Source organism: Anopheles arabiensis, chromosome 2 (assembly GCF_016920715.1).
Source record: "Anopheles arabiensis isolate DONGOLA chromosome 2, AaraD3, whole genome shotgun sequence".
NCBI lineage: Eukaryota > Metazoa > Arthropoda > Insecta > Diptera > Culicidae > Anopheles > Anopheles arabiensis.
In genome coordinates this window covers 52,122,075-52,136,684 of record NC_053517.1, presented here as the reverse complement: position 1 = coordinate 52,136,684, position 14,610 = coordinate 52,122,075, and the positions used below count along the sequence as shown (strand labels likewise).

Sequence of the window (14,610 nt, the reverse complement as noted above, 5' to 3'; positions counted from 1 at the left end):
GTTTGCGGCTCTCCTATATAGCTAAAGCCTACCAAGGGATCGTGCAGAGAACATCGATTTACATATAAATGAGGTAAAGATGGTGGCAACATCAGCACCCTTTTCAACAAGTCCAAACATACGGAAGAACACTTTATCTTCGACAATAGCATAGAAACTGAGTTGCGCGCCAACCGGTCATTCTATAGTCTGAGATGGCAGTTCACCTCAAAGAACATAAAGCGACGGACGATTACCCCTATATAGTAGTAGAAATCGCATACGCCTCTCAGACATGGATACTGTCCATATCTTTTAGTCCGTCCAAAAGGTCAAAAGGGGCGTGAGGATAGCCGTCCCCGGTGTGATTAGCCTATAGCTGGTAATTAGCACACCCCACCAGCAGGCCCGAGACAGCAAAGCACTCAGCCGCAGAACAATACCGCGCCAGAGAAAGGCTCGCAAAAACTATGCCGCTACCAGCCAGGTTAGCGCCAACCACCACCAACTATCCGAGTCGACAATAAAGGAGGAAAATCGCAGAATGTGGATAAGCGTAAGCGATTTTTTATGAGCTATATCTTAATTTAAGAGTACACAATTCTATTCTCTTCAATTAAGAGGGGGTACGCTCCATTCGGGGCTTGAACCCATGACGGGCATGTTGTTGAGTCGTACGAGTTGACGACTGTACCATGAGACGGCTGACATGAATATCATTCTTGCTTAAAAAATACGTAGGTTAAATTAAAAAAAACTAGCAGCGATATCCTTCTAAAAATGTCATATCCAGAACGTTATTTATGGCAAAACTTCCGTATTTATTCGACACGTCTGAAACGATACCGCAACATTGTGATAGAGTCTTGAGTTTTATTATAAAGGCATGTCGCATGCTTGTAAACATGAGTTTTTCGTTGACGCTCTTGATGGCTGCTTTGCAATACGAGTATGAGTTCATTAGCATACACGTGCATACAACGGTGCAATAGAAGAAAGCGTGTTACTTGTTTTGTTGGTGTGATCATCCTGCTGCTATTGACGTTAGTTTTGGCGAACAGATCGCTTACAAATAGCCAACTAGAGTGTGAAGAACTTAGTGGATTATTGTCAAATAAAGTGACTGTTACTGATACCGCAATTGCATGTGTTCCAAAGTATCCAGAAGCAATCTCCAGTGTGCGAAATTTACGCAAAAAAAGATATTTTAATCCGCCGCAACCTAGAACCTCAGTGCAACCCCCTTATGTGAAACGGCTCTGTCCTCAGCAAGACGTTCGAGATTATCAATCACATTACGCAGCTCCAAATGAAGCACAGCTATCAACACAGCCATATCGTAAGATAGATCGATCGCAATACGAAATATCTTACACAATGTCACCATTATAAGAGATTTCTTCATTTCAGAGTACTTCATTTGGCCTTCTCTCGCTCGCCCTTGGAATGATGTTGGTAACAATTACGAAACTAAACATCCTCTCTCAAAAATGCCTGAGAGAAATTGTTACTGTCCCTTTCCTCTACTGGCAAACAACAAGCTATGTTATCATGGTATAACATGTTTTCCAAAAACAACCACCTCCATAATATCAACTACAACGGCCATCATTCCTACATCTTCTACAACTGCATCCATCACTTCTTCAACTTCAACGATAACAATAATATCTTCAAGCAATACGGAAACTACTGGTACTGCAACCCCCACGGAAACTACCACTACTACAACTCCCACGGAAACTACCACTTCAACAACCCCCACGGAAACTACAACATCAACAATCCTCACGGAAACTACTACTACAACTCTCACTGAAACTACAACAATAACCCCCACGGAAACTTCCACTACAACTCCGATTGAAACTACAACAATAACTCCCACGGAAACAACCACTACAACAACCCTTACAGAAACTACAACAACAACTCCCACGGAAACTACAACAACAACCCTTACAGAAACTACAACAACAACCCCCACAGAAACTACAACAATAACCCTTTTAGAAACTACAACAACAACCCCCACAGAAACTACCACTACAACCTCAACTGAAACTACTCCTACAACAACCCCTACGGAAACTACCACTTCAACAACCCCCACGGAAACTACCACTACAACCTCAACTGAAACTACTACTACAACTCCCATTGAAACTACAACAATAACCCCCACGGAAACTACCACTACAACAACTCTCACGGAAACTACCACTACTACAATTCCACCTACAACGACAACTACTATCACCCCACCGACAACGACAACAACTACAACCCCACCGACAACGACAACAACTACAACTCCACCTACAACGACAACTACTACCACCCCACCGACAACAACTACAACTACAACTCCACCTACAACGACAACTACTACAACTCCACCTACAACGACAACTACTACAACCCCAACTACAACGACAACTACTACAACTCCACCTACAACGACAACTACTACAACCCCATCGACAACAACAACAACTACAACCCCACCGACAACGACAACAACTACAACTCCACCTACAACTACTACTACAACAACCCCAACTACAACAACTACAACTCCACCTACAACGACAACTACTACAACTCCACCTACAACTACTACTACAACAACCCCAACTACAACGACAACTACTACAACCCCAACTACGACGACAACTACTACATCTCCACCTACAACTACTACTACAACAACCCCAACTACAACGACAACTACTACAACCCCAACTACGACGACAACTACTACAACTCCCCCTACAACTACTACTACAACAACTCCATCTACAACAACAACAACAACTAGAACCCTACCTACAACGACTCCAACTACCACAAGGGTTGTACCTTCAACCACTAGAGCAACACCTCGACCTTAGTGCATCGTACAGTTCAGTTCAGTTTCTGCTTAACAGGAATGAAAAACCTTATGAATTGTAAAATTTCTTCGTGTTGTAGCAGTCACGAGCAGCAATGATTATTAATGCGAGCATGATTTCCATTTCCATCAAAAGCGAAGCATCCAGCATGTGCATTATTTGATTTGTTTTATTTAAATTTACTTGCCTCTAGGGCTTTATTATAATTAACTTACAGCTTCTTCTTTAGATATAATTAACCATGCATAACAAATTTATGTATTTCCAGTAACTCACTTGTTATACGAACAGCCTCTCATACAAGTAACTTTCTTTTAATGTAATATTAAATTACTTTTTAACTTTTATATATGAACTAGTCAAGGATCATTAGGAATCTGCCGAGTGCCCTGGAACTCGAAGATCCCTAAAACTCTTATTTGATGATCCGATCCAATCCCAGATGCGTACTTACAGAAGGGACAATCTTGATATGATCAACACTCCGCTTTTGCGTTCTTGTGGCTTTCTTGAGTATAAATACAGAATACAAATACGAAAACATAAATTTTCACGTATGTTTTTTTATTAACCATCAATTAATATCTTTAATATCTTTCAGCCAAAATACGGACCATCACGTTGTGTTGCATTTTGAGTTGCTGTCTGTAAAATAATTAGGTCCGATGTATACTAATTCATGCTAAATTTGCTATAATTAACTGGGTAGTTGGTATTCATGGGTTCAAGCCTGAAATGGACCGTTTCCCCATTGCAAGGATTGGCTGCATGCAGTGTTGTACCGTGGGGTAAATACGGTTTTACCCGGGTTTTTTTTTTTTTGGGTTTTGACCGGGTTTTCCCTTTCGTTTCGTTTTTACCTGGGTAAATCTTGGGAATTTTCGATTGAAATGAATTTGTAATGCTTTTTATCACTTAATTGGAAATATTTCTGCCAAGTTTGCATAAAATAGACTTTTCCATATCCTTATATGCAGTTTGGGCTAATGAACACTCTTAAAAAATTGCCGAATCTCGGTTAATTTTTACCGAAATCTGCACAACTGAGATCTTGGCAATGATCTTGGTTATATTTCTGTAGCCGAAATCTCGGTTAAAAATGCAAATGACATTTTGTTTTGACGTTTACGTTTAACCGAGATTTTCGGTTGGAGCAGGGGTCTCCAAACTAAGGCCCGCGGGCCGCATGCGGCCCTCAAGAGCCCTTAATGCGGCCCGCGAGGACTGGTTTAAGGTTAAATTAAATAGCTTTCTTTTCTAACTGATTTTTTTTTACTTCTGAAAGATGAAAATCAATATTCAATAAAAGAAAGCTGCAGAAATTTGATATATTTCAATAGTATTTTCTTTTTAAGCAATACGGCCTTTTTGGACCGTTACTCCTGAATTAAAAAAAAAAATAGTATTTTCTTATTAAAACGAGATATGAACGAGACTCATTCTAAAGGTAGCGTCAAAATGGCCCTCAACAAGGTTTATTGTGAAGCAATGCGGCCCGCGAACTGAAAAGTTTGGAGACTCCTGGGTTAGACCAATCCGAGATTTCAGCTAACTATAAAAACAATCTTTTTTTTTGTGGTTTTATCAAGTTAGCGTAACAAGTTAGTTTGGGTAATACAAACAAACACAATTATTTATTGAGCCATAGTCATAGTCAGTCTTTTTAGGCCGTCCACAAGGACAGAGGAGGCGTGGTAGACCCAAATTGAGGAGGCAAGATGGCGTGGAGGCGTCCGCCATTAAGGCCGGGAAAACGGACTGGCAGACGAAGGCGCGAGACCGTGAGCGGTTTCGGACACTCCTGAGGCAGGCCAAGACCGCAAAGCGGTTGTAGTGCCGGATAAGTAAGTCATAGCCATAGCAGCTGCCATAGCCATAGCCTGTTCCCATGATGATTGCCGGTGTACATCTTCTGCAGCATGATGCCACCATCGTATCTGTAGTTGAACGGCAGTAAGTCACCCTACACTTATGAGAGTTGTGGTGAGATGGGAACCGCAGGGACGGGCGCCGGTACAACACCAGATGGTGTACAGCGTTTGGATGTAGTACAGGTACAGGAAGATGAGCCGGGCATGGAGCGGGCACCGGTACAGATACGTTTCTGTAAAGCGGGCAGGGTGAAACAATCCTGAGTGAACCCTGATTAGACGTCACGTGGTCGAGTATTTGGATACTTACCTGGTGAAGGTGACTGGAAATGAAACCTGGAAGTCCGAACGGACCTGCAAAGGATGGTCCAATCGGACCAGCATCCGGTAATGCCCCGTGCCCGATCGTACGCTACTGGTGCTCGGTTTCTTGACGCTGAATGTTATATTTTCATTTATTTTTCATACTATTAATTTTACATCACAAAATCACTCCGAAAGGTTTCTGTATCATGAGATTAACAAAATGATGAATGACAGATAGAAAACCGAGCCTCGACTAACTCAAAAAGTAAAGCCGAAATTTCGGTTATTTTGACGGATGACCTCGGTGACAGCAGTGTTAACGTACGTAATCGGCATGTTGTGTTATCGAGTTTCGGTTAAAATATTTATTTAACTTATATTTCAATTTTAAATGGAACTGACGGATCGGCAATGGGAAATTTTCTACTGACATATCAGTAAAACATATCAGAGCCGAGAGATTTCGGCAGCTGATTTAACCGAGGTCGGAAAATATTTTTAAGTGTGTAGATACCAATTACATCCAATGTGTAAAAACTCCCACTAGCTGTTGCGCGATTGAAAAAACCCAATCTACCCGGAAAAATACGGTAAATATCCGTGGATTTTTTTCCCGAAATTTTAAATACCCGATTTGGTACTTCTCTGGCTGCATGGTAATGTATTAAGTCTTGAAAGCCTGAATAGGCCGGCTTGTCCGCGTAGGACGTTACGCCAAATAGAAGAAGAAGAAGAAGAAGTGGATTTTCCGATTATTTAGCCATCCTTGGCCAATCGACGTCATTATAGCGGAGTTGTCTGGTATTAAGTCGAGTGCTGATAGCATCACCGGGCCACTCTTAGTTTGCCCGTCTTCTTAGTGGAAAGGCCAGAACTACCTCACAGTTCACCAACTTATGGGGTAGATTCGACTACTTGGTCCGCTGTAATCCTAGCCGGAGGGAGGGCACTGGTGGGGAGTGTGGCGGGTTCCGTGGGCCCGGGGATTCATCGGGGGATGTCTGCGTTGAGACCCCTATCCTTGATACTGCGTCTGGTCGCCCAGAGGCTGGATACAGATATGGGGGGGGGGGGGGGACAGCGCGGCCTGACTACGACCATATCCTCGGTAACCCAACGAGCTTTCCCTCATCCCACTTCTGTTTCCTGCCGGCACGGGGGGACGGTTGCCGGTAGTCTGCTACCTCAAAAGTTTTAGTAGTAGTAGTACTTATTTATACATAAACTTAATTTTCTTCACAATTCATTACATTGGTTCTGGTCGCTTAATTCCATTTTTCGCACCTTAACTCAATACTAGCTATTTCCTTTCTTGTGCTATGCCATTTTGAAATTAATTATTATGGGATGATTATGGAGGACGATCCAACCTTTGGGAAAAATTGACAAAAAACCCTGGTACCTGTTTACACCACAAAAGTTTAAAAGGCAGAGTTATTCTACAACTCAAATACATTCTTTCCCTACTCCTCAATTTCCCACCTCTACATCCCATCTCTACTAATCCATGTATACCTAATCCCATTCTAGAAAGGAAGAGAAACAAAAAACTAATACCCTTTGGAAAAAAAAAAGATTTTAGTGCACGTGAAGAAAGAGTCCATAAGGATCAAAGTCACTGTAATTTTTTGACAGACAGACAGACCTAGCCACTGTAGCTGGTTACCGTAGGTATCCTTTCCTATCAACTACAGTTCCATTGTGTTTTTCTACAGTCGATGATGATCAGGCAGATTGCAGTGCGCGCGATTGCTCTTCCTAACGCATGTTGTCTACCATGTCGCGGTATGTTGTATCTTGTCTATCATGTCGCGCAATGAGTGGCATGTCACCTTAAGTGACAAATCAAGCATAATGCGGACTAAAAGACCGCATGACGCCCCGTGGCCGAAGGAGACCCGGAGATCAGTAGCTTAGCTTCTGTCCGCGAGTAAATTGTTGAAGATTTACATTCATGCTATCGAGATTCACGTCCGTCACTCTGCTCGAAACTTCAACACGGCCTTTTTCCTGTAATCGCGTAGGTTCTTAACTCGTTTTATTAGACCACTTCCACTCTAGTGTCCTGTCTCCATATTTTAATTCAGCTTAATTTTTCACAGGAGCAGAGCTAAAGAGTGTCCTCAACGATGAGTGAAAAAGATTGTCCGATAAGTTTTCTGAGGAACTGTATGAAATGCCCTGGGAATATGAGTGATGAGAGTGTGGCTAAACTAACGTTTACCTTAATTACAAACTTAGAATGGTAACTCGAACGGGAACGCCGCTTGCCAAAATGAGCAAAATGAACGTTTGAGTGAAGAGTCTGAATATGTTTACGAACAATGTAACCACCATCGACAAATTTAACACCACAGGAGACATCGACACCACCACAGGTTAAGAAATTATTGCTAAACTCTGTATTTGTTTGCTTGTTTTTTATGTTCTTGTATTTTATTGCCAAAAGCTATAAAGCTATAAAAAAAGCAGTTCACCTCAAAGAACCTGTCGCGACGGACGAAGCTGGGACTATATAGTACCTATATAGTACCAGTGCTCACATACGCCTCTGAGACATGGACACTGTCCAAATCTGACGAAACCCTCTTAGCCGCGTTCGAGAGGAAGATGCTCAGAAGGATACTTGGCCCCGTATGTGTGGAAGGACAATGGAGGAGCCGCTATAATGACGAGCTATACGAGATGTACGGCGACCTCACTGTCGTACAGCGTATAAAGCTCGCCAGGCTCCGGTGGGCTGGCCATGTTATACGCATGGAAACGGACGACCCAGCCCGTAAAGTCTTTTTAGGCCGTCCACAAGGACAGAGGAGGCGTGGTAGGCCCAAATTGAGGTGGCAAGATGGCGTGGAGGCGTCCGCCATTAAGGCCGGGATAACGGACTGGCAGACGAAGGCGCGAGACCGTGAGCGGTTTCGGACACTCCTGAGGCAGGCCAAGACCGCAAAGCGGTTGTAGCGCCGGATAAGTAAGTATTTTATTGCCTCCAAAACCGACGAAGAATTTACTTTTCCATAAAATATATCAGCTTCTACAAATATAACGTGATTATTGCCTTTGCTCACATCTATCGTTGTGAAATTGTACATGCATAAACTACGCTAAAATCACAAAAGTGGCAACTACATACACACACACATGTAATGGGTCGTAGGATAATAGAAGCAGGGTGAGGTGTAAAGATATCTTGAGATCACTTCTGGTGGGAAAGCGTGCGAACGCTTAAACGCAGGTCGGTTCATTAACACTCAAAACCACAACTCAAATGGTGCGCCTTAGATTGCCAGTACGTCCGATATGGTGGACACGTTGTCGCCGGTCATATTGTGCTCATCTTGAAACCGAGCATACCGCACGTGCGGCGACGGCTGTGTACGTGCTCTGGACGGTACGGTCTGTAGCTCATCGGCCAGACGCAGAACGGCTTTGCGCCTCCGGTACGCTACGGTTAACACGACCAGCGTTAGCGCAGCAACAGCCAGTGCTCCAACGACCGTATATCCGAGCGAAGAAACCGCCATCGATCGGTTGGTGTGATTGTTGGTGGGGCCGGTTTCGTTACCGCCCTGAAGAAGAGCGCTCGGTCCATTCTGGTGAGCGATGGACGTGTTCGGTGACGGTACGATAGGAAAGGTTTCCGTACGCTCGGTCGCGTTGTCTGGCAGAGTCACCATATCGCTTTCGGTAGCAGTTACAACATCGGACGCAATCACGGTCGGCCGCACGCTTGTTGCCGGTGACGTAGACATTAAATCGGGCTCCGAACTCACCACAATGGGAGTGTTTCCTGGTTCGGGAGCGACTGTAGACTGGAGACCGCTTGTCGAGAACATTGCATAGGGTTCCGTTGATGAGTATCCACTCGACTCCTCGATTGGGGCTGGTTCTGTTTCATTTGAGATTCTGGAAGCAGAAGTTAAACATAAACAAGGTCTTAAGTATCGCCTTTCACAGTTCCTTATCGTTCGAGGTCACCACCTAAGGTATGCTAGCTTGGTACAATTACACCGCACTTCATCCGTGGCCGTTTCGACGGTAGTGCAGTCCCGGCCGCTCCATACACCGTTGCCCCACGTTTGACACTGAAAACATTGCAAGAGGTTGAGTTAGTGGCCGCCCTTGGTTGGTTGCTTCTTTTCAACACGCCAAGTGCATACATACCGTCACATTCGGCAGCCGGCGTCCGTCCAGCGACCACAGAAAGTAGTCATTTCTCCAGTCCACCAGCGTCCACATGCCGCCCTTCTCCACCGACAGCACGAACGCTTCGTAGAAGCCGAGGTCCAGCTCGTGCGCTTGCTCGGCCCGCTCGACAAACAGATCGCGGGCGTAGTATACGCGCCCCAGACAGAAATACTCCGTCTCGGGGAAGGTGTCCAGCAGCCGGCCGCGGCCGGCGGGAGTGCTGAGCAGCACGTGGTTCGGAACTAGCACGTGGCCAACGTTCATTTCCGCAACGCTACGGTAGCGATTCACCTCCAGCGTAAGCAGCTGGCCCACAAAAACGTAGTGCGGCTCGAGCGCGCAATAGTTCCGGGCGGCCTGATGCACGAAGCTTAACAAACTCGTACGTGCCTGCCGCGCAACGGACACGTTTTTCGATACAGTTAAGCTCTCCATCAGTAGCAGCTTGGTGTTGAGTTTGGTCGCACCTCCAACCATTGAGGGCGCTGGTACGGAGCGTTTCGGCCTTGGTGACGCGTCCATTAGCTCCAGCAACTGCTCAAACAGCGCGTGATTGTTCGCCTCTTCCAGATCGAGCAGGGGCTTTGCCTGCACGATGAACTCCTGGATTGCGGCCTCGGACAGGTACGCCGTTTCCGCGTACATCTTGCGGATGTGCGCAATGGATTGCTGCAACTGCTCGACGAACCGGCGGTACGCGCCGTCGTACTGGGGCAAGTGCCGGTTGCGCAGCGTTATCAACAGCTCGAATGCATTTTTCAACGCATCGCGATAGTTGAGCCGATCGAAAAATGCCTCCACCGATTCCAGCGCCCACAGTACAGCTTCCGCTGATGGTTCAGCCCCGGGAAGCACGCAAGCGTCCGGACCGATGATCTTCGAACAGGCGCTGCGTGAATCACACACGACCGCGTACGTTCCGACGCAACCAGTTTTACTGTACGGAAGAACCGTTTCGGCCGATGTTATCTCCCAGTAGGTGGCCACGTGTACGTCCACACCGTCAGCCACGTACCAGAAGCTGTATCGCAGCGGGTAGTCCGGTTCGGTGTCCTTCGCGATCCCGGTCGCCAGCTTGTACACGGTGTCTAGGGCTGTTCCATTCGCTTTCGGGGTCAGCACCATCGGTAGCACAGCTTCCGGTGCTCCATTTGTCTCCAGCACGAACGTCCAGTGGCTTTTGATCGGGTTGCGTGGAGCTTGTGGTCCGCCCGGGTTGCTATCGTCGATCGGTTCGGGGCAAACCGTTTCCAGGCGCAATTTATAGCGCACGTTCGGTTCCAGCCCCTTCCACGGTCCGGTAAGCGATCTACCCGGAATGGACAATGGCACATCCTTCACGACCGTGTCGTTCCCATAGTCCACCAGCTCGGCAAGAAAGTTTTCCTCCACATCGCGTATGAACAGACCACCCAAGGTGCGGCCGTTCGGCAGCTGCGCGGGATCAAAATACGCGAAGCCGCCCTCCTCCTGCAGCACGGTCCAGTTGGAGTAACAGTTCGGCACGAGTCCGGCCACGCTCACGAGCAGCTCGAACGGTTCCCCGGCAACGGCCGGATACTGAGACCACTGGAGCACGCGAACCGCGGGTGTAACCTTCGGATGAACCACCAACAGCGACGTCCACCGCGGTTCCGACTCCCGGTCCTCCCCGCCGGCAATGGAGGCCTGCACAACGTACTGACCCTCCTTGTAGAAGGTTACCAATGCCTCGCCATCGCTCACCTCGAACGTGTCGTCACAATTGCCGCCCGCATTCGAGCTCTGGCAGGACCACACCATCCCCTCCTCGACACCGGACACGTACGATCGCACCCGCACGGTTTGATCAATGCCGACCACGGCATCGACGGGAAACAGCACAGCTGTTGGGACACGGCGCAAAACGCGCACCGTCATGTGTGCCCTCGCAATCATTTCATCCACACTGGACGTCGAATACACCCGCACCTCGATGTCGTACGCCTGGCCGGGGAGCAACGTACCCGCCGGCACGGTAAGCGTCTTGGAGCGTTCCATCGCAACCGCCAGCGGTTCGCTGTCGTTGCGCCCCCGTCCTCGGCGATGGTCCAGCGATAGAAGTAATCCACCCGCCGGACACAAAATATGAGCTGCGCCGTCACGAGATAGTCCACGTCCGCGTACGTCCGCTCGGCGCCCAGCATTACCAGCGACACGTCGTTACCGCCCCGCGTGGACCCACCGTGCTCGAACGAGGCACCCTGGTTCGCGTCCCGGTAGGTCATAGTGAAGTTTTGCTCCTCACTCTCCACGCCGGCCGCATCGAGCGCGACCACGCCGAACGTGTACACTACGCCCGGTACCAGCTCGTCCGTACCGATCGTCATCTGTCCGCGCTGCGCGATCACGTCCCGTTCGCGCCGGACACGCTGCTCGAGCTGGCGTACGGCCCGCCACAGCCCGACCGTATGCCGCTGGCTGATGAATCCGGTGTCGCCCAGCAGCGTAAAGTACGCTTTCACCCGGTAGTGCAGCTGCTGCCCGCCATTCGTCTGAAAGCTGTCACGGAAAAAATGGGTTAGCGCACAGTAAGGCACGGTTGCGAGGAGAAAGTGGCAGGAAGCAGTGGGCACTCAATAATGAAATCAATAATTTATGCGCTTCTGCGCCGCAAGGACACCTTCCCTCATCATTCCCACCCTACGCTCCAATCCAAAGCGTGTCTTACCCGATCGTTAGGTGGCGTGCGGATGCGGATTGTGTGAAATTCCCACCGGTGACACCACCGGCCGCTGCACTGTCGGGTGTGCTGCCATGACCTTGGGTCGGATTACAGATAAACTCGGGCGCTATTATGCGAAACGTTGGTTTTTCCTGCTGGAAAGCAAAGCAAAGAAAGTGAACCTTATTGATTGCTGTGTACTAACATGCTTGGCAAGAGTGCAGATAACTCACCGCTAACGATCGTTCGATCCATGCCAAGCAAAACACCCACCATAGCACCGGTCCTATTAACGCTTTGTAGGACCGCTTCATGTCTCTTCTGTGTTAATTACTCTTCTCCTGTTCAGTGCAACATTCCCACAGTCACAGGACCTAGACTCCTCTGCCAGTAGTCGGCCAACTGCACTCTTCAAGGCCGTCCGAGCGACTGAACGCGTTATTTTTCGTTCCGTTGCTAGCAAGGCGCCAACCACCAAACGCGCCGGGAGTGTTTCGATGCGATTGTAAAAATAAACGGCAGGAACCACATGACACGCAAACGGTGACGCCGTACCGTACCGTCACAAACAATCCTGGGCGGGACCTGTTGGGTGTCGTTTGCGCGCTGCTATACAACCGCTACACACCGCTGAAGTCCGTCGAAGGACCCACATAAACCACCCAACCCAACGTTACTTCGGCCGGAATCGATTGCTGGGGTTTTTACCAGCGCTCTCCGAGTGACTGACCGACTGACCGACCTACCGACCGCCAACGAACGAACGAACGATTTAAAAATAACACACACACACATACACTCACTAACGCTAATCGCACAGGTACGCGTAAGGCTCAAATTGTCCGCTCTCAGCGCCAGCAGAGGATTGTTTAAAGACCCGCCAAAGGGCTAGGATGGAATCGATTCGAAACTCGCTTGCTCTTCTAATTAGTCGATTTGACTGTGTTGACTGCGCACTAATGCTTACGATTGCAACATGAAATGCTCGCCTACTGATGTTGCTGCTGCTGCTGCTGCTGCTACAACTGCATGTGCATCGAAGAGCGAGGAACAGACTGCTGTGATTTCAACACAAACACACTCTGGCCGTTTTGATGTTGTTGGTCCTGTTTTGCTTTGTCCCTTTTCGCTTATCCTTAACATCCAACTACGGCACCGTAGATGGCGAACGACCGCCGAACGGTCCTCTCTGTCGAAAAAAGGATCCTTTTTGTTGCTTTTCCTTTGCTCGTTTTGAGTCCACGGGTGCGGGTGCGGGTGAACTACATCCTTTCCTTTGGTTTTGTCTGTGTGTTTGTGTGTTGTCGTTCGTTTCTTCACCCATACGCACCCCAGAGCGAATGGATGTAATCCGAGCGGTCCATAGTGGTCCATCCATCCTTGTTGCCTCTGCCCTGTTTTACGTCTTGGCAAATTAAGCCCACGACTGATTGATGTATGTATGTATGGGTGTGTGTGTGTGTGTGTATGACCTTTTTATCCAAACATTTGTTTGTCCCATTTCGATACATATCGCTCAGAACCATGGCCCAGAAGATCCGTGGGAGAAAGAGTGAATAATAAACAAACCCTCTGGCTAAGAATGGCGAGAAGAAGGAGAAAAAAACGAAAGAACAGAACTACAAATCAGTGCAGGCAAAAAATGGCCATTATGCCGGTGGACGAGCGGAGGAAGCACAGCGGAGGACCCTCCCTCGCACCCTACAAACAGCTACGGTGCACAAATGCAGCTGCGGGCAGGCGTAAGTGCCGTGCCACTTCGGTGTCCTGCGGGCTGTGTGTTTCGTTTTCATCGCGGATGCGTCTGGCCTGCAGATGATGAGCGAACGTGACCAGGAGACGACGGCTAGGGTTAGGCTTGAAACGGAATATCCTTTTCCTCTATGCACTGTCTTTCTTGTTTGCAAACATAAACAGTACATGTGTGTGTGTAGGTCAAAATGGTACAGTTATTTATCCAAAACTCTCCTGAAAACAATTTATTCGCCAACACAACGAAACTGTTCAACATTAGAAATAAATCATTGTATCTAGCAAAAGAATAGAATGCATCGCTTTGTAAAATTTACCCTGCACGAGATACTTCTCCGCTTCTTCTTTAGCGTAACTATTACACACGAAAGCAGTCATATTATTAAAAGCATTTGCTATTGAGTACCGGGTCCAGATGGGAATTGAACCCGTACCCGTCTATCGTATAGGCTAACGGCCTCATTACACCCAGATCTCATAATAGATTAGTTTCAATTAGTATAGATCACGATGTTGTAGTAGCAGGATAGTTTGTCCTACGTATGGGGGCACGTTCCATTCGGGATTTGAACCCATGACGATGATTTTGTTAAGTCGTACGAGTTGACGACTGTACCACCAGGCCGGCCTAAACGATGTTGTTAAAGCCGGGCTACATTGATCGTACTCGCTGGTGTAATTTCGATTTTCACTAGCGCATCTGGCGGCGGCTAACTGAAGCATTTTGCCAAACATTTTTTTTGAGCCGCTTCAGAAAATGTTATTTTCCAATGTTTTTTACTTCGGAGAAGAAAATTTTTGTTAAATGTAGATACATATGTTTTTCACGCATTGCATCCATTTTCGCAATGAAAAATGGTGAAAATAATACTTTGCTTTGAGATTCAGCACGTCCATTCCCTCGATGACCAAAAAAAGCTTCCACCAGCCGTGTTAG

The 14,610-nt window shown here is 47.4% G+C and overlaps 2 protein-coding genes across 2 annotated transcripts; one reads left to right on the top strand and one right to left on the bottom strand.

Annotated features, from left to right (window-relative positions):
• The first annotated feature begins 759 nt into the window (after window positions 1-759).
• Window positions 760-3,123, top strand: LOC120897645 (mucin-2-like). Its single transcript, XM_040302654.1, has 2 exons — window positions 760-1,318; window positions 1,390-3,123. The coding sequence occupies exons 1-2, from the start codon at window positions 931-933 to the stop codon at window positions 2,871-2,873; spliced, it is 1,872 nt and encodes a 623-aa protein (XP_040158588.1). The 5' UTR covers window positions 760-930; the 3' UTR covers window positions 2,874-3,123.
• Window positions 3,124-8,025: 4,902 nt separating this feature from the next.
• On the bottom strand, window positions 8,026-13,576 carry LOC120896031. Its single transcript, XM_040299832.1, is given in 6 exon segments — window positions 8,026-8,956; window positions 9,032-9,135; window positions 9,215-11,173; window positions 11,176-11,758; window positions 11,928-12,076; window positions 12,155-13,576. Coding segments are annotated over 6 exon segments (3,504 nt in total). The 5' UTR covers window positions 12,236-13,576; the 3' UTR covers window positions 8,026-8,328.
• Window positions 13,577-14,610: the final 1,034 nt, after the last annotated feature.

Coding starts and splice junctions, on each gene's coding strand:
- LOC120897645 (XM_040302654.1), top strand. CDS start 931: ATGAGTTCATTAGCATACACGTGCATACAACGGTGCAATAGAAGAAAG. Junction 1,319..1,389: donor GCTATCAACACAGCCATATC/GTAAGATAGATC, acceptor TCTTCATTTCAG/AGTACTTCATTTGGCCTTCT.